A 25,380-nucleotide genomic window follows, 5' to 3' on the forward strand; every position below is an offset into this window, starting at 1 on the left:
ATTGCCTGCAGAAAGTTATACACGGGAATGCTTCTGTTCATCCTCACGTAATTACTACCAACAATACACAATTCATAATTTCCTGACTTTATTTAAAGATAAACTAGGAATTCTTTCTTCGTGTCTCACATTGCTGCTCATGGAAAATTATTCAGAGCAGGGCCAAGAGAAATACAAGATGGTGGGAGTCGGGTGGAACGGAGAGAAGTAAGGACACGGAGAGAAGTGAGGACACGGAGAGAAGTGAGGACACGCAGTGAGTTCTCTCCTCCTGTCCCCCATGCTTCTCTCCTCCCCGTGAGCAGTCAGGCTGAATAAACATGTGGGCCTGACTCATCCGTGCGGCCCGGGTTAGAGAACCATTCAGATTCATCATCACTTTGCCGTTATCTCTCATTTACATAATGCCCATACAGTAAACTCCCTATAATTGGCTCCATGTTGACTCTTAATTAGAGCTGTGTGCGTTCTCTGCATAATGTGAGAATAGTTCTGAGACTGAGCCTGGATATGATCGGAATATACTGCACATGCATCAAAATAAAATGTATTAGCAAGATACTTCACGACCTGATGATAAATGTTGCAATATCTTGACAAAAATATTACAAAATATACAAATGTCTGGCACTTATCAATATTTCAGTAGGCTTTTTTTCTTTTTTTTTTTTTTTTTTTAAATTCACTTTGAGGTGTATTTTCCAAAAAAAGCTGAGATGTGCTGAACGGAAGTGAACTGTATTGTGAAAAGTGATTATCGGGATCAGAAAAGAGGAACTGAAAGAACAGTGTCAGCAGCACGTCTGGAAATGTGGTTTTCCACTCAGTTTTTATTAAACTAATTTCACGCTTGTAAAGGAGAGAAAAAAATCTCGGGCAGCTCTTTCTGTTCGCAGGGTGGGGGGGACGGTCTGCAGGGAGGGTACACAGTGTACGGTACACTGTACAGAAAGGGGGGAGAGGGAGGGGGGGGGGATTTCTGTTGCAATGTGGCGTCCTGGTTTTGTTTTTGGGGCGGCCGTGGCAGTGAGAAACAGAGTGGGGAACACTGGAGGCCCAGATTGGGGGGAAACCCGGCTTACGATTGGCTGGATCCTGTCACGTGACTCACGCACCCAGCCTATAGGACCAGTGACCTGTTATTCCCTTTCCAACTGGCGGCATTCCAGAAGTTTCTGCCTTCGCCGTGGAGACCCTGGGGCTATGGTTAGCCCGCTGAGACAGACTGCTGAGGCCTGCTGCTGCTGAACACCAAACGTGTTCAGAAGCTCTTTTAATGTTCCCTGCGCTGTATATAGCACGCTTATATGTCTTAGCACGGCCTGTCTTGCAGACTATACAGAAATTCATTTTTATTTTTTCATGTGTGATGTAATACTAATGTCCATAAGTCTAAGTCGGGTTCTCATTATTATTTATTTTCAGTGTAAAAAAAAAAAAAAAAAAAATGCATTACAACCAAAACAAACGTTTAAATTATTTCCTGTGTGGCGTGTGTGCTGTGGATAGAATATGTTGTAGTTAAGCGCAGATTTGGCTGTTCGGTGTGATTTCTGCTCGAACGGCATAATTACTCTTAAGGCGTTTAATGGTGTTCAGACTGTCACTGAACACAACCGCGTTTTTCCCCTCAGGCCACCACATTTATCTGCCACTAAAAAAAGGTCAACGGGTTGTCTGTTCGACCTGACCAATGGCTCACCTTTTTATAACCGTCACTACTGGCTGGAAAGCTATGAAGTCATCTGTAATATCTCTTCACGTTCCTTAGATTTCAGTTTGTGTTTTAACGTCAAACGCACTTCTGTGTGGGAGTGTTTTCCAGGTGCTGTTGTTCACGTGGCTGTGTCGACCACACTGTCAGCGGTCAGGTGATAAAATTTAATCCAGGTCAGGTACACTCAACCCTGTAGTTCTGGAGTGCCAGATTATTTGGGGAAAATCTGAAAACATAAGTTAACCGGCTCAGTTATTTCAATGAAAAGAATACTTCTGCTGTGCTTTAAGTTCTCAGTATCTCACCGTTGAGGTTGCTTACCATTGGTATTGATATTTTGGTGCTAATCCTGCCCTGGTCCCACCTGCCTCTTAACACTGTGTTCTGAATTGACAGTCTGACTTTTAGCAAAAAATTGTGTACATTGATTTCCTGCAAAAAAAAAAAAAAAAAAAGGCACAAATATTGAGTCCTTTTCAAATGTCTGAAGTCAGGCAGCTACATCTTGGTGGCTTTGTAATCGCGATCAGTACCAGGATTCGGGCTCAAATTTATTTGGTCCTTCTTGAGGTTGTCCTCTTCCTCGTCCCCGGTCGGAAACATGCTGTCCAGCTGATCGCCGTCGACGTAGGTGTAGAACTGGGCCATTATGGAGAAGATGATGCTGACCGCCACCAGGAGGCTGGCGAAGAGCAGGAACTCCACCCACTGCAAACGCAAAACGCTCGCGTCACCTGAGCCTTACTGCTGGGTCACCTGAGTCTTACTGCTGGGTCCCCAAAACGCTCACGTCACCTGAGTCTTACTGCTGGGTCCCCAAAACACTCACGTCACCCGAGTCTTACTGCTGGGTCCCCAAAACGCTCACATCACCTGAGTCTTACTGCTGGGTCCCCAAAACGCTCACGTCACCCGAGTCTTACTGCTGGGTCCCAAAACACTCACATCACCCGAGTCTTACTGCTGGGTCCCCAAAACACTCACATCACCTGAGTCTTACTGCTGGGCCCCCAAAACGCTCACGTCAGCCGAGTCTTACTGCAGGGTCCCCAAAACGCTCGCATCACCTGAGTCTTACTGCTGGGCCCCCAAAACACTCACGTCACCCGAGTCTTACTGCTGGGTCCCCAAAACGCTCACGTCACCCGAGTCTTACTGCTGGGTCCCCAAAACGCTCGCATCACCGAAGTCTTACCGCGGAACTCCATCCACTCAGTCCCCACTGGGGACGCGGGTGTCCTTTAAAAGAGTTAGCCAATACCAGCGCAATCTGGTTTTGGCAGAAATGCCCGTCTGCCCATCAGGACAGGACGCAGACCTACCTGTTCTAGCCCCGCCCCCTCCGCCACAATCAGCACGATGACGTTCCCGAAGGCCACGGTCATCAGCCAACCGGCCTGCAGCACAGACTTCATGCTCGCCGGGGCCTGCACAGTGAGAGGGGCGGAGTTAACAATGAGGCTTCGGCGCATGGTGATGATGTCAGCAAGACAGATTAATTAGGCTGTGGCGCAGGTTGATGATGCCAGCGAGACAGAAGATTAACGAGGCCGTGGTGCAGATTAATGATGTCAGTGAGACAGATTAATTAGGCTGTGGCGCAGGTTGATGATGCCAGCGAGACAGAAGATTAACGAGGCCGTGGCGCAGGGTGATGATGTCAGCGAGAGAGATGGCGTGGGCCGTACCTGGGAGTAGGAGAACTCCAGCCCCGTGATGGAGAACATGACCTCTCCGGCAGTTATCAGGGTGTACTGCGGGATCTGCCAGGCGATGTGCACGTTGTTCGCCCGCACGTCCTCCATTTTGTGAGGCACGACTCGCCCCTCCGGCCCCTGGAAACAACACTCGGTTTCATTCCCTGCCACCTTTTTTTTTTTTTGGTTTCCATGGAAATGCAGGGCATTCCGTCAGAGGTGGAAAATCCAGGTGCAGAAAGTAAGAATTCCATCCCAGTATTTTTTTTGTTCCGCCCAATCATCTGGATTTGCTCATTAGCACAGGAGGTAGAACTACTTGTGGGTGTAAGAAACACACGGCGGGACTTTTACTTTCTGACCCCTGGACTTTCCACCTCAGCATTCCAAAAAGAAGGGGTGTCCAATCGTATCCGAAAAGGGCCGGTGTGGGTGCAGGTTTTTGTACTAGCCCAGCACTACGACACCTGATTCTATTTATCAAAGGTCCTGACTGAAGACCATGATTGGTTAATTAGTTGAATCAGGCGTTGTTCTGGGCTAAAACAAAAAACCTGCACCCACACTGGCCCTTTTTCGGATACGACTGGGGGCCCCAGCCATGCAGGCTCTGAGTGGGCCTCACAGGAGCTGAATCATTCACGCCCTTGAGAACGATGGTGTACGAAGCGCCAAAGTCAAGCAGCCCCAGGTTCACAGGGTGTTCCTCCTGACCAGCCTTGCACATCACATCTGTGTACCTGTGTTGGGCAGAAGCAACGAGAAGTGAATATTAATGAGGGGATGAGAAAGAATTAATATGATCAACACTTAAATAATAAACAATAGCTGGAAAACCAGGTCTGAAGAGACTAGGTCCGAGCGTCAGTGCCTTTCCACTCTTCAATCCTCATTTACATTTTCATTTTGAGTTATAAAACTGGTTAAAAAAGTTAATTTAACAGCAAGGTAAGGCAAAGTGGTTCAGTAATTAGTTGTGAAATATAATAAGCATCCAAGCCGTCATACTCACTCCCCTCTCGCCACCACCTCATGGGGCGTGACCCCGTGACCTTTCGGGGCATAGAAGTCCTGGTCCCCCACGGTTAGGTTCAGGTGCTCTTGGTAGGCATTGACGAACCTGGCAGACATAACCAATCAAACCCGGTCAGTTTCTGACACAGCCACGACACCGCTGACAAATACAGACGGGAAAAAACGCAAGCCTTGATTTCTCACTAAGCTAAATCAGTAATGGCTGCTGAAAGTTGTAATAGAGAGAAAGTGGACATAACACACAGTCCCTTATAAAATATTTATTATATGTAATAGCTCACCTGTTTGACACAGAATGGCAGTTATGTCAGTTAAGTATGGCAGTTATGTCAAGCTCATGTAGTCAGTTATTTACCTCAGGTACGCATCACCGTGTTCAGACTTGACTATCTGATCTTCTACCTGAAATCAGCAGGAAGGAACAAGCGTGAGATCAGAGTAAGGTGAGCAGTAAGACACGCGGAACCCTGCAGCAAATTTATCCTGTCGTTTTATCTCATAATGGTATCGTGTTATTCCTCCATTGCCTCTGCTCCTGCTTTCTTTTCCCTTCATTTATTCTCCCATTTCTTCATCTTCCAGGCCCGTTCGCACTTTTAATCGCTTATCCGTGTCATCCGCGCATCGGTGTTTTGTTTCACGGGCTGCCATTTTGGCCAGGCCTCTCTCGAAAAAGAGCTCTTCGATCTCGAGAAATAAACCTGGTGAAAGAAAGGTTAGACTTTTTTTTTTTTTCCCAGCTTTGACATCTTCACCATCCGTCCATCCAGTGAGCCTCTGTGCACAAACAGCACTGATGGAGGACAGAGGAGATCCACTAACCACATGATGGCGGAGTCGTCACATTGTGATTCTCGTACTCTTTTGCAGATAAAAGCTCACGATGGCTCACTCCCCTATAGCAGGGATTCTTAAACCCAATTCCAGAACCGCCCCCCCCCCAGACAGCCAATGTTTGTTCCAGACAGCCAAACTTTTGTTCAACCGATATTGTTGAAAACAAGCGATTAAGTTCTTCCAGTCTTCCAATTATTTCTTAAAACTTACCGAAAAACAAGTTAAAACCCTGCAGTTTCACCTCCTATTTGTGTAATTTAATCACTTAAAAAGTTTAATGCATTAATTACAAAAAAACCATTTACAATTCAGGGGTTGCAGTTGTGTCCAGACCCCCTGTGACCAACACTAGGGGGGGGGGGGGGGGGGGGGTCCTGCAGCACGAAAATAAGACATGGAAATAATTGCGAAATAAATCAAACCACAGACAATCTGTGCTTCCTCCCCAGAAGCAGGGTGTGTTTTTCCCCACTCACCAGTCGGCACTGCAGCCCCGCGGCTTCCCGGTACAGAATGAGGCTGTACGCGGTCTGCTCTGTGAAGACCAGCGGGCACGGCGTGCTGCTCCCAGCAATCTCCACGGTTACCGCCAGGCTCTGGTTCACCCCATTCAGCTCCAGCCTCTGATACTCCTGTGTGGCCTACCAGCACAGCAGAGGATTCATGATGATAATGATAATTTTATATGGCACCCTTAATATAACTGCTATGGTCCAAAATGCATACAGTAGATTGTTGGGTTCATTAATATTATTATTATTAGTAGTAGAAGTAGTAGTGGCAGCAGTAGCAGAAGTAGTATTACATTATATTCTAGTTCAGTTTGCAATCTGTATCACATGCTAAAAATGTATTACTTTTATTTTATATATTTATTTTTAAAATATATTTATAATATAATACAATTATTTTTCAGAGTAGTTAGTTAGGCAAAACCTTGTCTGAGCAAAGCAAACAGTAAAGACTTGGTCAGACTGAAGCCTGTGATGATAAAAAAGTGAAAAGCTATGAAGTAACTATAAACTATTAAAATGACCTCGTATGATCAGAACTGCTATCATTGGGATCAGACAAACATTTTGTAGTACATGATCCCTGTGCTAGATCACTTCTAACCAATTACAATACAATGAGAAGAGAAAAAGGAAGTGAAAACATTTCAGTTCAATGAGGAAGGAGTCTGATAGCAGTAAGACATTGTTATCGTGCTGCAAGTGTAAAAAAAAAAACAACTGTAATTCTAGTTGTGACATCAAACACAGTAGTCAAGGCTTAACAATGAAATCAAGACTTCACATAAAAATATAAAAGATGCAGATACGCGAAGGTATAAAGATGTAAAATGCTGTCGTTTGTTTTCCTGCTCACCTCATAGGGCCTGATGGGGTGTGGGAAGGGGACGCTTCCTGGTACGGTCACCTGGACGTCGGTGGCAGCGAGGTTGAGCACCTTCAGCAAGCTCTGACCGGCCAGCGGGGGGTCCACCACCGTGTTCTGGGGGGGGGAGGGGGCGTGGGGGGGGGCGCAGGAATCAGAGTCGGTCTGTCCGCTGTCCCGAGCACAGGTCCTTTTATTTCAGAGGATTTGGTGCTGTCTTTTCATTTACACAGCTGTATTTTTGCGTTTGCTAAACTTTTCTCAAAGCTATAATCATACATATATATAGATTCAGGACCGGTCTCAAATCATATATAAAATCATATATACTGAAACAGATCTGAAAAGTGAACAGTGCTGCCAGAGAGTAGAAAACAGTGACCCCCCCAAAGCCGCCATCCGCCCATCACCCCCCACACACAATAACATTAAAAAGTAGGGGGCAGGGATTCCCCCAATCTGGCGACACTGAAAGTGAACGATGGCTACAGGAAGAGGAAGTAGGACCGCCGAGTCGGGTTCTTACCGTCACGCCCATTTCCACCACTGTGGCCGCAACGAACGCCAAGGCCGCCAAGATCATTCCGCTCGCCATCTTCCTCAGGGGCCTGAACGGGGCGGAGACACAGAGGGCGTCTCACAGGGGACACGGGACACACTGCTTTAGGGAAGCTGTGAGCGCCCCCGGACCACCCCACACCGTGGAGTTACTGGGCTTCGTTCACAAAACCTTAAATCTGAAATTATTCTTACTTTTGCTATTAAAAATGTTCCTACGAAAAAACAATTTGAGATTCATGACACAAATGCAGACCTTTGTTTTTGTGCTTATCCCAGGTGTACGAGACGGTGAATGCAGATAAGAAAAAAATGATGAAAGCCAAAATATTCTTGGAAACATTCTTACACACAGTTTACGATCAAATGTGATCGTACACACGGTTTTGTGAATGAGGCCTATTGAATGTAGCAGCAGACTATAATTTTCCCACATATACACAGAATAAACAGTCAGTTAGCAGACCACATATCTACTGGTATTTTTAAAACCATATTATACTTAAGCATGTTTTTTCTCCTTCTCCAAGCATACTAAACTATTTCCAAACTACATTCCAATTTAAGCCTACGTTTATTTACAAACTGCATTTATTTCCTGCTACATGCTACATTTCCAAAGATCCAAACGGTCTTTTTCTGACTGAGGCCTGCTGGCTGAAGGACACAGGTCAGTGATCACAGGTCAGTGATCTTCGCTGCTGGTGCTGGCTGAAGGACGCAGGTCAGTGATCTTCGCTGCTGGTGCTGGCTGAAGGACACAGGTCAGTGATCTTCGCTGCTGGTGCTGGCTGAAGGATGCAGGTCAGTGATCTTCGCTGCAGGCTCTGCTAGCTTTTGTTGTTATTCGGCACTTAATTGATCAATTTAAGCTGCTGATTGCACAGGTACCTCACCTGGCTTTTTTGGGTCTGAAATGGTCACTGATATTAAGATGAAAACAAAACCCTAGCAGACCCTTCAGCCCAACGGGACCAGGAAAGAAGGCCACTGGCCCAGAGAGAGGACAGAGTCACACACTCACGTGAGCTTGATCCCGCACAGCCTAACCAGAGGGTACACCCCAATGTCGAAAATCGGAATGAAAACCAGGATTAGCAGCGCGTTCAGCATCTGGGACGGTCAGGAGGCACAGGAGACAAAAAAATAAAAATGAAAAACACATCTTCTTCAGATTGCACAACGGACAATGGCAGAACCATAAAAAGTTACAACTCGCATAAAACATGCGGCCCAACATTCTTGCTCAACATTTCGAGAAACCGATAACAGCCTGGGTTATGTCCATCATAAAATAGTTATATAAGTTTAGGTTCTCTCAGGGTCAGGTGATCGCACAAAATTACGAGCCATTTTGTATACAAGGTCTGTGATCATCCTCAACTCCAGGGAAGAGAGAATATATTCCCAGGAAAGCAACGAGAGTGTGCGAGGGCAAGAGGGACTATCCGTTTCTTGGTTTTTATGCCAAGTTTGGCTCTACATAATTTCATAAAGTCAGTCAGTTTACACAAGCTAACGAGCTAGCTCGTTTAGCCAGGCTGTTTAGAACACAAACCTGCACACACGGGCCCTTGGGGAACTTAACCGTTCACCACCGTGCCTGGGCCTACTGCACAAGATGGAAGTGTACGAAGGCCAGTACCTGCATTTGATCAGGCTTCAGAATAAAACCACCCTGCAATGAAGAATTAGACATCTTAACTTCATAATCTTTTCCAGCATTTACATACAGCAGATGTACAACAGAGAAAAAGTATTAACAGCCTGTGTAATAATTTTTTTTTTTCCACAAAAAGGTTCACAAAAAGCAAAATAGAAGATTTTTTTTCCTTTCAGTTTAATTCTTATTTTCTCTGGCAGATCACAGGCCAGTACAGGAGAATTTCAATTTGCTGCATGAAAGGAAAAAAATCACTACTGGTTCAGCCTGAAGGGCTGTATATTTATATAATGAGGAACTTCTTGCATGTAAAAACACAGCATTACTAAAAAATGGCTGTAGTGCACATTGTGCAGTGAGATAAGGCTGCAGTTCTCTTTATGTTCCGTACAGACATATTTACATAAACAGTATGCATGATTGCTCCCAGCTATTGCTCTCATACAACAGCACAGAACTACAGCCCCATGAATATTTCTTTCAATACTGAACCCGCTAAATTTGTGAAATGGCAAGACCCTGTGCCTGTGCTGCTTCGCATGCTTCACTGCACAGAATTGCGCTCACCCTCCACCCTCCACCACCCCAGCACCACCTATTGTCTGGATCTGCTTCTATGTAAGGGGGGGGGTTCAGGTGTACTTAAATATTCTTTCAAATATTTCATCTAAATATGTGAGTTGTCCTGACTTAAATAATAATAAAATACTTACAAAGTCCATGTTCATCCTGGTGGCCTGGAGGGTCCAACGGGATCCCTTGCATTTGGAATAAAAGGCATATTATAATCACGCCACCCTTACGTGCAGAATGCACACATGCATCTTCAGCTCAGCTCATAAAACAAACTCTGCAGACGGTCTCCAGAACCACACTAGAGCAAGGACAGTTTAATCTACCCACACTATTCACAACAAAATGGAAAGCTGGTCGTTATGATGTGGTTTCCCTCAGTGGGGAAACTCCTATTACAGAATCTCACTGGCAGGAGAAGACGATTGGTTGGTGGTGCAGGGTCATGTGACAGGGCCAAACGATCGCCTGGTCCTTACCTGCTGGTCGAACAGGGCCCAGAACATGGGGAGCGGGATGTACAGGACCAGGACCCTCAGAACCATCTGGATCTCGTGTATCAGGCGTTTCTGTGAGGACACACACACACACAAGACCCAGCGGTCAGCCCTGCCTCGCTATCACCTTGGTAACGATCACCATGTCAACGCTCATCACAGCTTCTGTTCATGTATTTTTGGAGACAGGTTTTGTAGATTTTTTTTGTAGAATTTCACTCTTGCTGACATACAGAACTGACAGTCTGGGTCGAACTGTAATTTTCTTGGCGGTGCAATGTTTTTTTTCTGGTGGAATTCAATCCACTTTCCCGGCCAGGTTACGACCACTTTCAGCCGTTTTTGAATATGTCGCTCCAGAACGATGGTCACACACCTGGTCGCGAGTTGCGACTCTTCTGCTGCGCTACTTTTGCTGCTGTCTGAAATACTGCTCGCTTCTAACAATCACCCCCGCTCTCTCACAGCAAAAAACCTCTCTGCACCATTTGAGGACACTTATTCTGATGTTTAAGAACTAAAATATAATTACAGATTTGTCACACATTAGGCATTTAGATGTCATCACAGCAATATCAGTTATATTTCAAATCTTGCATTTAAAGTAAACAGACATTTTTGGATGATTAAATGATTCTTTGGTTGAGAGTGGCCACTTGTTTTAATACTCCATTAATACTGGCTATATTTTCATAGTAATAATGAAATTTGTCAAATAGTTGACATAGATGTGTCTATATCTGTGAGTTGTCCGTGGTGCCAGTGTTTGTTAAATGAATCATGTCTCTTTGCAAGTGGATCACTTCTTTTTAAAAAACAGGTGATTTTATCTGTCTTTTATCAGTAGTCTAGCACACAAAACTGTGTACACACAAAATCAAACCATCCTGTGTGTTTGAATCAGAAGCAGGACAAGTTCCAGAAGGATACAATGGCCTACTGTCTTTAGAGGGGTTTTTTTTATTTTTTATTTTTTTTTATTTAAGTTTACAGGTTTTATCTCAGGCGCAAATGCTTTTGAACACAGGCATGATATAAAAATGAAGGGAAACTTGATGGAATTAAATCTCAAAACCAGAAGACAGTGTATGAGAATCCTTTTTGCACTGCAGGCATTTAGCAGACACATTTATACAGCTGGATATATACTGAAGCAATGCAGGTTAAGTACCTTGCTCAAGCATACACAATGACAGTGTCCTACCAGGGAATCAAACCTGTGACCTTCAGACTACAATGCCCAATGTATTCACTACAGGCGGGCATTGCTGCAGCCTCTGCTATCAATTTGGGAGAGTTCAGATAAGCATGTGGTCCCGTCTGAACCACCAAACCACTGCTTCTGTCCACACCACTTTCAAACCAAACACTGAGCTCCCACAGACATGAGTGGGAGGAATACATTTCATGTGTTGCTGAAGCAAGAAAACTGCAGGTTCCTGAATAACCAGCAGGGGTCGCTTGTGAGCGATGAGCCACTCCAGCAGACTAAATGTCTCCTTCTCTGGGTGAGGCTGTTATCATTTATGTGTCACCCTGTGGAGCTACAGGCCACAATTTTTAAAAAATGAATTCACCGAGTACTTGTCGTCTGCCCAGTCCAGCCAGTGCGCTCTCTTGTGGCTCTTCTTGCGATTCCTCCAGCGGTTCTTAATGGCGTACTGTGAAGAGAAGAACGAGCTGCACTTCCAGAACTTTCCAGACGGGAAAATGAATGTCATGCAGGAATGGATATTCAGAAGGGGTTTGGGGGGGGGGGGGGGGGATGGAGGGTTTACGACTCACCCCAATGCACTGGCACACTTTCAGCAGAATATTCCCCTCAGGTGGATTTTTCTTGTACAGCCCACTGCCAGCAATGAACACGACTGCACGAGAGGGGAAAAGACCCATTAAAATTATTTTAATGTTTGAAGAAAATCTGCAAAAATGGACTCTTAAGCGCTCGCCAAATCAAACAGAGGGGCTGATGTCGTTTCGGGTCCGGGTCCCCCCCACCCCCATTGTACCCAGGGTGCACTGGGGCCCCGTCAGCACGGTGCGACCCTGTGAAGTTTCGCTTGGCCGCGCTCCAGAAGCGACGGGCCCGCTGGCGGTTAATCCCGCTGGAATTCGCGGCTCCCCGACTCCGCCGAGCCGAAGCAGGCCTCGTCTAAACAAACCACCGTTTTTTTCTTTTCTTTTCTTTTTTTTTTTTTTTTTGTTGACCCGAGGCGCTGCTCGAGTTTGCGCTTCCCCACAGAAGCCAGGCGAAACAACGGCGGCTCCCACACGCGACGCGACCGTGCGCCAAAGGTTTCCGCTAAAGGCGCGTTGCTCGGCGACGTGCGCTGGAATCTGTTGTCGCGGCGATTTGGAATGTAAGGAAATGTAAATTCCGCGATTCGAAAGTCCACCGCTCGATAGCACCACTTCAGTATTTGTGCGGTGTATTACTATTTTACAGGGTAACAGCTATTTATAGCCAAATTACAATTTATCCATTTATGCAGTAAGACATTTTACTGATGAAATTCTGGTTAATTACCACACCCCACAGCAATCCTTATGAAAGAGAATGTGCTACAATGTAATGAAATGAAATATAAATGAAATATATTATCATAGTCATAAAAGATAACGCTTCACAATATGGACAAATGTGAAAATTATTGCGTTTTTCAGATAATGAAGTATGCTTTTTAAAATTACACGGCTGTTAAACTATATTAATCCTTATTAATTCCAGAAATTACGCATATTTACAATATATTACACTTATTGCATTTCCTTGAGGGCATCCATCATCAGAGGCAGAACTTCCCGCTTCATTTCCATATCCCAACCTCCACATCTTTTATCAGGTTTAACTGGAAATCAAAAGCAACAACAGGGGTGGCAGCTATAAAATGCGTACGGGGGCGGGGGGGGTGGGGGTTAGGATGGGGGGGGTCACTCACCCAGGGCTATGATCATCAGCAACGCAGGCACTCCAAACGCAAGGGCGTAGCAGTCACCCCCAAAACACTGTACATCACCTGGAGAAAACACACACAGGCACGCATGCACACACACACACACACATGCATGCACATGCGCACACACACGCGCACAAACAAACATACACGCGCGTGCACACGCACAAACACACGCACGCACATACACACGTCAAACTGTGTCTAAGGGGCACTGGCATGACAAATCAAATCGTGCTTATTTGAACAGCGCACAAAACATTCACCGCCAAATGGCAGGAGTTATTAACAAGATGAAAGAAATGCATCGTGCGCCAATGAACTCTACAGATCATTAATATCCAAAGTCGTCGTGTCACTGCGATCAATTCAGTCTGGTTACTGATCGCCCGAACACAGCGCACGAGCTCTGAAGGCGTGGTCAGTTAAACGCGAAGCAAACAGACCTCGCAGTATCGGTGTGATGACCGTCGACAGGACGCTCCCAGCGTTGATCGACATGTAGAAAATAGAGAAGAACTTCGTCCTTTCCTCGGCCTGTGAGCGAGAGAGCAGAAAACTGCTTTTACTGTTGGCCAGAAGAATCAGAGATGATTGCATTTCCTCCAAAAAAAAAAAAAAAAAGAGTTTACAGAGTAAAATCCAGTAAAGAGGGTATAAAGATTTGCCCCAATGACAATGGGCATCGTCTGTGTGAAATTCTGGACGTTAATGTAAATGGAAACAACAGTAATTCACAACCTAGCAGCCTTAGTTGTACTACAAACCTGACCATTATCTCATTATAAATAGTTAATTCAGTCTAGGGATGAACTGGCATTTTGACCCTACGACACCAGGACAGAACAGGCCTGTTTTTAGTCCTTACGGACAGGGGGTCACACTTAGGGTCAGACTATTACTACATAATATCCCATGGAAGTCAGCAGCATTTGAACGTTCATGGCCTGATGATGGTGACCAAGTGACTGTCGGGACAGAGTGACTGGCGGGACAGGGTGACTGGCGGGACAGGGTGCCTGGCGGGACGGGGGCCCTTACGTGCTCCTCCGTGAACTGGTCCCCCCCGAATGCCGCCACGCAGGGCTTGATCCCGCCCGTCCCGAACGCGATCAGCACCAGGCCCAGGATCGAGAGAACGCTGAAACCCCCACCCCCACCAAAAAAAGCATAACAGTGAGACACACGTTTACTGCAGAGGGTAATTAATGTGACCCTCCCCAGGGAGCAAAAGACCGAATCCAGATGTCTGGAGGGGCGGGAATCTGGGTTGAGAGAGAGATTTGACATAAACGGAGGTTAGACTAGGCTAGCTCAGGTTTTACCCGGATATGGCCTGGCTATGGCTCGCTAGAAATCTTTTCACTTTTCAATCAAACGCACAGTTGGGCTTTCACCGATGGTTCTAAATGGTAAGTGTTATAGTCCGGTTTTATGTCAGAACGCCTCTCCTAGCCTACATCCCCCCCCCTCCCGCAGAGGCCCAGATTCAGGCTCTCTCTCGCTGTGCCCCCACCCCCCCCCACCCCCCCCCACTCACATGTGCGTGGTGGTGTCCCCCACGTCCGGGATGGCGCCCACGGACTTCACCACGTGGCCGATGACGTAGACGATGGAGAGGTAGATGATGGTTCTGCAGGAGCCGCGGGAGAAGGACAGGTGTGTCAGGTGAGAGTCTGACCGCTGTGTGTGTGCTGTAGACCTACTGCCTACTGGCCCAGTCCGCCCTCTCAGCCACTACTGCCCCGGACTGCTGGGCCTGACTCATAGAGATGCAAATATAACCAACAGGATCCATTTTTATACAAACATTACTAAATATTTGGCAAGCGCTGAAGATATATTTTTTAGCATGCTGCTGTATATTTTTCAATATGTGACAACTTATTTTCATTGAGATATAAAGGGAAAGGTGTGAGTGCCAGCAGGTATTATTCAAGCTTTCCCAGGGGCATGTTTATACCTGGAAGCCTGTATATCAGGGGGGCCCAATCATATCCGCAAAGGGCCGGTGTGGGTGCAGGTTTTTTGGCTTTAGCCCAGCACTACTGCGCCTGATTCTACTGATCAACTAACCGTGGTCTGCAATCAAGACCTCGAGAAGCAGAACCAGGTGTCTTAGTGTGCATCTTAGCGTTCTGCCAAAACGAAAATCCGCACCCACACTGACCCCTTTTTCGGATAAGACTGAGCGCCCCTGACGTACGGTCCCGTGTGCCGTGACCCCTGACCCTCCCTCCCCCCCCCCCCCCCCCGGACGCCCACCTGAACTTCCCGAGCCAGGAGTCGGCGATGAGGGCCCCCAGGACCGGGGTGAAGTAGCAGAGGCTGGAGAAGGCGTGGTACACCGCCGTGGACAGGTCCTTATCCCAGTGCAGGTAGCGCATGAAGTACAGCGTCAGCAGAGCTGGGGGGGGGGGGGGAAGCAGAGAGTGGGGGGGGCAGTGTAGTGTAATGGGTAAAGAGCTGGTCTTGGAACAAAAAGGTCACAGGTTCAATTCCCGGGTAGGACACTGCCGTTGTAACCCTTGAGCAAGGCACTTAACCTGCATTGCTTTAGTGTATATTCAGCTGTATGAATGGATGCAGTGTAAATGCTGTGTGTGTAAAAGTTGTGATAAGTATAGATAAGTATGCCTGTATGCTTTTAATGTAAATAGCGGTCATACGGAGATTAAAATATATAATGGAACAGGCAGCGGCGGCGACACAAAGGGTTCAGAACAGGCTTTAACAGCCGTCTAGTTCTCCCACTGCGGTTTGGTTTCTCCTCAAACTCAGAGACGGTTCGGTATGACTCTTTGCTGCTAATCACTGATCGACTTCACTGCAACTGTTTGGACACCAAACAAAACCTTTCTGTCTTTTCCAGCTGTGTCTAATCACTTCTTGCCGTATATTCTCAGCAGGAACATTTCTGAAGCGGGGTAACACAGCGAAGGCTGCAACAGCCTCCTTCCAATCCCGCAAAACCCTGATCACACACTCCTGCAAACCGCGAGCGTATCGGACCGCCAGCGCACCGGACCGCGAGCGCATCGGACCGCCAGCGCATCAGGACCGCCAGCGCATCAGGACCGCGAGCGCATCGGACCGGACCGCCAGCGCACCGGACCGCCAGCGCATCGGACCGCCAGCGCATCAGGACCGCGAGCGCATCGGACCGGACCGCGAGCGCATCGGACCGGACCGCGAGCGCATCAGAACCGCGAGCGTATCAGGACCGCCAGCGCACCGGACCACCAGCGCATCAGGACCGCCAGCGCATCGGACCGGACCGCCAGCGCATCGGACCGCCAGCGCATCGGACCGGACCGCCAGCGCATCGGGCCGCCAGCGCACCAGGACCGCCAGCGCATCGGACCACCAGCGCACCAGGACCGCCAGCGCATCAGGACCGCCAGCGCATCGGACCGCCAGCGCACCAGGACCGCCAGCGCATCAGGACCGCGAGCGCATCGGACCGCCAGCGCATCAGGACAGCCAGCGCATCGGACCGCCAGCGCATCAGGACCGCCAGCGCATCGGACCGCCAGCGCATCGGACCGCCAGCGCATCGGACCGGACCGCCAGCGCATCAGGACCGCCAGCGCATCGGACCGGACCGCCAGCGCATCGGACCGCCAGCGCATCGGGCCGCCAGCGCATCAGGACCGCCAGCGCATCAGGACCGCCAGCGCATCGGACAGATTACCTTTCATGCCATAGTAGGAGAAGCGCTCGCAGAACTCGTTCACCACGATGAAGGAGATGCTCAGCGGATAGTTGGTTCCACATAGCGTCTGGAAAGAAAGAAGAGAAGGGGGAAAAAAAAGGATTTAAAAAAGCAGAATAGGAGCGGAAGGATTCTCTCTGGCACTTTCTGAGCACAACAGCAGACTCGGGATCGGTTTTAACTCCAGATCCTTATTCCAAATCATTAGGGGGCTGGGGTTTTAACCTGAAGGTTTCAGGTTTGATTCCCAGGAAGGACACTGCTGTAGTACCCTAAAGGTTTCAGGTTCGATTCCCAGGAAGTACACTGCTGTAGTACCCTAAAGCTTCAGTAATATACTCAAGCTGTGTAAATGGATCCTATGTAGAAGATGTGGAAGTCACCCCGGATAACAGTGTCTCCTGAATGGATTTAATGACTTTCAGCATCACAAGGCAAATCACATGAAATAGATACGAGAACATTACAACAGCAGGAATTTGAAGCTTGTGATGAAACAGCACTGCTTGTGTGTCATAATCAGATGCTTGAATGAAAATAAAAAATAAAATCTCTCACATCTCTGCCAGTTGACAGTGTACAATCTCAAAAATAGTTGCGGTTAACATTGCTCAACTTTTGCCGTTACTTTGGCCAAGAAGGTTTGTTCCAAGCCCACAATGCATTGCAAGAGGCTTAACGCCTCCAGTGGTCACTCCACTGTAGCAGCGGAGGAGTCTGATCCTGTTTTGGTAAATAAGAGGAGTCTGAAGTCTTACTGGGGAGCGCTTTGAAGTTGCTCCTTCCGGGTTCTCCACCACTTTACCTGTCAGGACAAAACACGACATTTTTGTAAGTGTTCAAAAGTCAAAAAGATGTTTTCATTCTGTAAAACTAACGATTTTTAGTTTGCCATATGACAAGCAAAATGTTTTGGTTGATTGCCAAGGCCTTGTGTTTTTGCGTTTTCTTTTTGTCAATGTGTGTACGTGTGTATTTTTATACCCTGTAAATCACATGTTCAGTGACAAGTTTCCAAAATAAACCACCCTCACAAAACCACAAGTTGGCTCATTAATACATTGCGGTACATAAAATATCTCAAGTAGAAATTGAGTTATTAATGAAGATGTGAATTGCACCTTGATTTATTTGACTGTGGCCGTTACAAAGATTTGCAGAAAATCTTTACAAAATCAAATATGACAATAGAGTGTTCACACTCATCATTCACCATATTTTAAAATATTTTTCTTGAAATCATGCAATATTTCTCACTGTCCTCAAAACTATCAGCTTGTTTAGAAGAACTAGGTCTCAAATACAGGGGAGAAAATAACTGACCCTTTATTAACTTGGTCGACTGTAACAGTCCAGCGAGAAAGTCATAATCTAGACATCTGGAAGGGTAGAGATCTAGTCAGTGAGGTGTTTTGACATAAATGGACTAGGTTAACCCCAATATAGCTCAGGATTTAGCCAGATATAGCCTGGCTACGTCATAGTTGGTGAGAAAACTGTTCACTTTTGAACCAAATGCAGCCGGGTTTTTACCTGAACGCCTGGACATCATTTCATCGACTCTTCACCACACAAATATTCACTGGGAGATTGACAATGAATAGATAAAACGTGCCATTTGTGTAGAATCATTTTAAAATTAATTAATCTGTCCAACAGTTGTCTATTACTCTAGGCTTCTATATTTCTATGGTCAGATTTATATGATCTAATCCACTCAATTAATGCAATTTGTTGGAACTGCACAAACTCATTTACCTAATTAATCTGAGCATAATCACAGCTAAGCATATTATTATGCATTTCACTACATCTGTTATAAAGACAAATAGCATACTTCATTGAAATCACAGGCTACAAAACCCACTCCACCAAAATACAGCACTTCCACATTTGCATTCACACCACAAACAAATCAGTAGAATTTGCCAGATTTAATTCGCCAGGACACATTGTACACGCTATACGCAATAATTTAAAATAGAACACTGCTTTAATGTGCCAGGTTCAAATAAAGCTTCGAGCTCGCCAACTGATCTAACAGCCCAGATTGAAAATGTGGTTACTGCATTGATCTGTGTTTCTTCAAGTAACCCCATCAACAGCAAGGCCAGCTTGACCGCACACTTCCTGTCTTGCGTCAGTTGGACAGGAAGTGCAGTCCTTCAGCACAATGACTGTACAGCATTGCTGCGTTTAGAAAGGGCTGCTGCTGGGCTGTTCAGAGGTCACCCACCCTGCTCAGCACTCATCTGAGATGATGGATGTCATTGCATTGGCGGACCGGGCCAGTAGGTGATTAGGGTTGCCAGACGTCCGGTTTTCCACCGAAAAGTCTGTTTTTTTTTCTTCAAATTATTTCTGCAGGTCTGGTTTGTGGTCCCAACTGGACAATGTAGTGTCCTGCATAAGTACAAGATGGAAGAAAGTTGCCGGTAGTTTATAATGAATCTGTGTGTCAGTGACTCCCTGGTCCAGCATCGGTTCCAAGAGGGACCCCAAAGTAGTGACAGTTAGTCCAGGTACATTCTGAAGAGATGTGTCTTCAGACCACAGCGTACAATGGAATTGGGCGTTCGTTCCACCCCAGGGGAGCTAGGGTTTGGGAAGCTTTGTGGATGGGTCGGGTGAGAACCTTTCACCCGGATGGTAGGGAGGGTTAAATATGTCCCGTCGGCTGCAGTGTAGGCCAGAGTCAGGACTCTGAACCTGATCCTGGCAGCGACCGGTAGCCATTAGAGTGACCTCAGCATGGGAGTGGCATGCGAGAACTTAGGAAGGTTGAAAACAAGCCAGGCAGCAGTGTTCTGGATAAGCTGTATCGGCTGTATGGAAGGGGAGCTGGTATGCTTACAAGAGGGGCGTTACAGTAATCAAGATGGCAGATTCCCATACCAGCTGGACAAGCAGCTGGGTGGAGTACGTGCTCAGGTATGGTTGAATCCTCCTGATGTTCTACAGGAGTAATCTGCAGGACCGTGATGTTGCAGTGATGTGCTCCTTGAAGTCCAGCTAACCATCCAAGACCACCCCCAAGGTTCTCCGCAGGGTGAGAGGCAGTCACTGTGGTGGAGCTCCTGCAGTAGGGGGGTCTTGTGGGGGACGAAGAGCAGCTCAGACTAGTCATGTTTGAGCTTCAGGTGATGCCAGGCCATCCAGGTTGAGATGTCAGGCTACCAGGCAGCCTGGTTTTCTCCAGCTGTGATCTCCATGGTCTGGGCCTCCCCGTTCCCCCAGTGCTCCCCATTCCCCCAGTGCTCCCCGTTCCCCCAGTGCTCCCCGTTCCCCCAGTGCTCCCCGTTCCCCCAGTGCTCCCCGTTCCCCCAGTGCTCCCCGTTCCCCCAGTGCTCTCCGTTCCCCCAGTGCTCCCCGTTCCCCCAGTGCTCCCCGTTCCCCCAGTGCTCCCCGTTCCCCCAGTGCTCCCCGTTCCCCCAGTGCTCCCCGTTCCCCCAGTGCTCTCCGTTCTCGCCGAGCCCTATCCTGTCACTGTGCTGTCCCAGGCTTTCTCTTCCCCCTGCACTGACCCCAAACTCCTCCCCTATACTCATTAACCACGGAAATGAAAGTGTTAGCACTGTCCTCCTCTGCCAGGATTTACTGTACTGTCTGCACCATTTGTTTTCCAAAAAAATTAATTTTGGCTTATGCAGAATAAGATCGTTTGGTAGTTAGTTAGTTTTATTTGACAAAATGATAAAAGACAGAGCTTTGCATTGTGAGGGATGGCACAATATAGCTGAGACCTTATTTCCATTTTGGGCCCTGGGTGGTAAGGTGGCAAGGTGTTCCCTTCTGCTGCTCAGTTAGCCATGCTGTGAAATCTCTCACCGTCCCAGAACCTTTCCCAGTCATGGTGGTGGAAGCTGGAAGGATGAAATGCACTTGTTCTAACCTGCCTCTTGCTCAACCCATCCAGTCATACGTCCCATTTTAACACCAACCGCTGACCTCAACCTTGGAGGGCGTGGCCATCATCCATGAGAACATTCCGTCCTATTCACTGACCACATGACAACACGTAATCATCTCAGGCAACAGCTGATTGAGCCCCACCAACAACATGGACTCCCACTCTGATTTTCTTCCTAAAAATGACAAGTCCTCACAACCGACTCATTGGGATTACCAACATATAGACCTACATGCAGCACACTGGCCGCTTGTTGCTTATGGTGGTCAGTTGCTTTCTCCCCTAATAAAAATAAAGTTTACACTGTCTGATTTGATTGTCGCGTGGACTCCAATAAGGAGTACTGATGATTTTGTCGTGTAAATTTCTCATCTCTCAAATTTTCCTCCTTGCTATAAATAATGAATTACTTCCACTGTGGTCCTTACTGCATAATGCCACGCAAATTAATGAACATATTTCTGCTTCATTGTCGTTCCTATTGATCTACTTTCTTCCCTTCTGCTACAGCTTGTAAACATGAGTACTGGCCTAATTATTTTAATGATCTGGCTGAATGCCCGGAAGAGAACCGAACTCACAGTGCCAGCCACACTCTCAACAAGCATGTGCTAATATCCAACACAGTTTTTTGAGTTACTACTTTTGTGCTACTTTCAGCACATTTTGTGTCAAAGCTACTGCTTTTGTGTTGCAAATATACTATTTATTCGTTAAAACGAATAAAATGGGTTGTTCTTAACTGTATGTTCAAGTGATGGTCCTGTCCCGCCTGGACTACTGCAACTCGCTGCTGGCTGGTCTGCCAGCATCCGCCATCAGACCCCTGCAGCTCATCCAGAATGCTGCAGCGCGTCTGGTCTACAACCTCCCCAGACATTCCCATGTCACCCCCCTGCTCACTGACCTCCACTGGCTGCCTGTTATGGCTCGCATCAAATTTAAGACCTTGGTGCTTGCATACCAGGCAGCTAAGGGGTCAGCACCAGGGTACATCCAGAGGATCATCAGACCCTACACACCAGCCAGACCTCTCCGTTCTGCCACCTCTGGACGCTTGGCACCTCCCCCTCTTCGCGTCTGTACTTCCCGCTCCCGTCTGCTGTCTGTCCTGGCCCCTCACTGGTGGAATGACCTCCCCGTGGCGGTCAGAACAGCAGAGAATCTGACTACCTTCAAACGCAGACTAAAGACTCATCTCTTCAGGCTGCACCTCTCCCCACCCCTCCCTAGCCTATAGTTTAGCTCAATGTACCTAGTTAGGCTAATATGATTACGTCAGTTTAGGCAAATGTGATTCCAGTGCTAGTTTGTACTTGGTAGGATTGTTGTTTGCTGAACAGGTTACTCTACAGGGTTGGAGTCCTGATCTATGTGGATACTTCCGGCACTACGATCTTTACTTCACTCTAGTGTGTTTCTTTTGCACCTCTGCACCTTGAACTAATGCACTTGTTGTACGTCGCTCTGGATAAAAGCGTCTGCTAAATGCCTGTAATGTAATGTAATGTAATGTATCAGGTGAGGTGAGGTGTATTTAAAAAAATTACAGATTATGAGTTGTTTTCAATATCTGTTTTGAGACAGTATTAAACCAACAACTTCAGCTTGATTCTGGTTTAAAATGCCAAATACAAATTTTGGATAACGTATAGGCCTATATTTCATCTAATAAATGTCATAGGCATAACTCAACATCCCCAGCACAGTGTGGCTGCTGCACAAGTGTACCCCCGTACCCCTTCTTCCCACATTCCCACAAGATTGCATCATACCTACCGAACTTTAATGCCAAGCATGAACCCCATCCTTCAGACAACGGTGACCGGACTCAAATGAACTGTTTTCATTATAACAACACGCAAGCAAAAATAGTGACTGACGCCAATTAATCGTGGTTAAATGCAAGTGCAATGCTACATTCACGATAAAAAATGTGTCGAGCAAGTTTATTTAAAGGTATAATATCGCCCAATGATTATACAATATAATAAAAGATTGACGCAACTAAACTTTTCCAAGAACCTCACGTCGAACGAACGCAAGTTAACTCATGCATCACACACAAACACACGGGGTAGGCTATTGGACATAACTGTCGGTCCATTCGCATATAGGCTTCTCAGTTTGCTACGCTCTCTGGACACGTATATAGGTATAAATCAGAAGAAATTGCAACGGGTGCGTGCATTTATGCAAGTTACGCAGTCGGAAAATTTTCGGTAAAAGGAAATACGAGTCTGACGTTAAACGTGCATGCTGCACACTTAAAACGCAAACCTACCGTTTTTCTTTCCCATCCTTTCTAGTGTCCGTTCGTTTTTGCCAAGCAAGTCTCGTATGCTTCGAAATGTTTCTGACAAGCATCCAAGTCCTGCCTCGTCCCGTCTATTTCCGCTCCACTGTAAACTCCGCTTTATAAAGTTTGTTTCCCACCCCGTTAGTTAATGTTCCACTCAAAATTCAGACTTTGAATTTACTTCTTGTGGAGCAAGTCTACTTGTAACTTCTTTTTTTCTTCGAAATCAAAAGGACCTGCCAGGATAGCGGTGCAGGCAAGCTGTCGCGAAACTCAGTGCCACTTTGAGTGTTTCCACAGTGCGTCGCACACCAGATCCAAATGTACAAAAGCCCGTTTGATTACTGCGCCATTCACACGCGTTGCCTTAGATGAACCAGTAGCCTACAGAACAGATACGAAACGGTTTTGTGTTCTTCGTTATCCATTGCAGAATGTATACCATCGTCACCATTATTATCATTTTTACTAAAAAATAAAATAAATCGCGGTGATTTTTAATGATGAGAACAACAATAAGATTTCAACAATACAAAAGAACTACTGGCAAAATAATGACACACAAAATATACTATTTTTTGGTATGAGGGGCGCAGGAGAGATTTTTGAAGTGGGGGGGGACCAAACTGTGAGCAAAAGAAAGGTCTCAACTTTTAAGCTTATACAACTACCCCGATCCGGGGGTACGGATAGGGGTCCCTATGAACCCCCCCCCCCCCCGTCAACTGCGCCCGTTCGGTATCCACTAGGCTACAACCTTGGCGCTGGGCCGTTGGTTTTCGGTCCAAACATAATTTCAGTTCCTTAAATGTAACAAGGTGTTAGTTTATTTTTGTATCTAATAAGTAATATGCTTTACCCTCTCAATGCCACAGCTATTTGTGTTATAAATAGCCTCATTAATTTTCCATATCAATTTAAAGACTTTTAATCAGATTGGGTCCCAAAAAAAAAATAATGATTTGATTCCATCTAATGTGCAGCGGCAGACCAGAGATTTAAAAGAGGACTAAAGTTTAAATCAGCCACATTCTGATGGTTTTTACTGAGGTGTGCGTTAGGAACACTTTACATCTGATCTTGGTCTAGGAGTCCAGGGGCGAGGGTTGCACCTGGCAGCAGGACGAAGTTGTTCTTCGACTGGTAGCAGATGTTAACTGGCTTGGCCATAAGGACGTTACGTCAACCACCCTGACCATTCAGACGAGGACGTTGCGTCAAGTTAACCACCCTACCATTCAGGCGAGGACGTGGCGTCAAGTTAACCACCCTGACCATTCAGACGAGGACGTTGCGTCAAGTTAACCACCCTACCATTCAGACGAGGACGTTGCGTCAAGTTAACCACCCTACCATTCAGACGAGGACGTTGTCAGAATGGCCAGATTGGTTGACGTAACGTCCTTACCTTAACGGCCAAGCCAGTTAAGATCTTCTAGCAGTAATATAATAATATTTATGTGCACTGCAAAATCGTGCATATTTATTCAACATTACTTATTTGTGGATATTTGTAGACATCTACACTCGGAGAATATTCATGGAAAAGATCTGCAACGCGCATATTTTAAACAAGCCCAGGTTTTGCTGAAAGATAACGTGGTAGTTTACAGAATTGAGTAACTTCTTAAGTTAAATTTTACTCAAATTTAATTTATCATTTAATCTCCCAAATACGATCCGAAGAAGGTGTGCGTTATTTGATAACTGATTAGACAGATCGCTGGCAGGTTTGTTAATCAAGGGAAATTACTCAAAACAGGTGGAGACCAATGATCAATTTAAAGGAAAGTTTTCGGCACAGTAATGTTCAGCTCGCCAGCCGCCCCTGTGCAGTTTAGCAAGTTCATTTTTTGGATTTAACTAGTTGTTTTAGCCAACAATTATTATTGCATTGGCTACTAGTTACAGCGTAGCAGTTAACAACATCACTCGACAAATGAAGTGTGTCCAACAAAAACAGTAAAATTAATTTTAAAAAATAACTTGCCTCTATATCGGCCGTTCTGTAGATTTTTTCGCCACTGTCTTCCTTCTGCATTCAGCAAATTGGTTATTTTCATTGTCATTTTTTTTTTTAATCAACTTTTTTCGTGGTTGTCACCAGTTCGCGCACTGGTAGCCAGCCAGATCCGGTTTTTCCAGCTCAGCGGTCCCCGATCCGTCTCACCGGACACATATTGGTCCGCAAGTATTTGTGAAAGTAAAGTAAAGAAGTGCTGTTGGCTACGCTGCTAGTACCCCCCCCCCTCCCCCCCTTCCACTATCACAATCTCAATACCCCCCCCCCCCCCGAAACCAATACCAACGCCGTGTCCTTCTGGGGACCTTCAAATGGGGGGGGGGGGGCTGGGCTGGGCTGGGCTGGGCTGGGCTGGGCTGGGCTGGGCTGGGCTGGGCTGGGCTGGGCTGGGCTGGGCTGGGCTATCTCGCTAGGGCAGCAGGAACACTGGCACTGGGCCTGATCTTAGTGTTACATTCAATTATTTATCAGAGCTATTTTATAAGTGCATACACAATGTTTAGTCAGAGTACAGCAAGTAACAGT

General features: G+C 46.5%; 1 protein-coding gene across 2 annotated transcripts; it reads right to left on the minus strand.

Annotated features, from left to right (window-relative positions):
* Positions 1–810: 810 nt before the first annotated feature.
* slc15a2 (solute carrier family 15 member 2) lies at positions 811–24,935 on the minus strand. Of its 2 annotated transcripts, none has more exons than XM_035408869.1 (23): positions 24,823–24,935; positions 17,382–17,428; positions 16,603–16,690; positions 15,174–15,315; positions 14,449–14,541; positions 13,950–14,049; positions 13,355–13,445; positions 12,894–12,971; positions 11,740–11,822; positions 11,532–11,615; positions 9,937–10,026; positions 9,598–9,642; positions 8,867–8,899; positions 8,246–8,334; positions 7,190–7,271; positions 6,655–6,780; positions 5,763–5,927; positions 4,805–4,851; positions 4,427–4,534; positions 4,040–4,154; positions 3,406–3,552; positions 3,040–3,144; positions 811–2,425 (listed from the first exon to the last, which is right to left on the minus strand). In XM_035408869.1, the coding sequence occupies exons 1-23, from the start codon at positions 24,899–24,901 to the stop codon at positions 2,216–2,218; spliced, it is 2,247 nt and encodes a 748-aa protein (XP_035264760.1). In that variant the 5' UTR covers positions 24,902–24,935; the 3' UTR covers positions 811–2,215. The 2 variants fall into 2 exon arrangements, with proteins under 2 accessions (XP_035264760.1, XP_035264761.1); XM_035408870.1 differs by lacking the exon at positions 24,823–24,935 and adding an exon at positions 22,818–23,111.
* Between the last annotated feature and the right edge of the window lie 445 nt (positions 24,936–25,380).

This window comes from Anguilla anguilla, chromosome 3 (assembly GCF_013347855.1).
Source record: "Anguilla anguilla isolate fAngAng1 chromosome 3, fAngAng1.pri, whole genome shotgun sequence".
Lineage (NCBI taxonomy): Eukaryota > Metazoa > Chordata > Actinopteri > Anguilliformes > Anguillidae > Anguilla > Anguilla anguilla.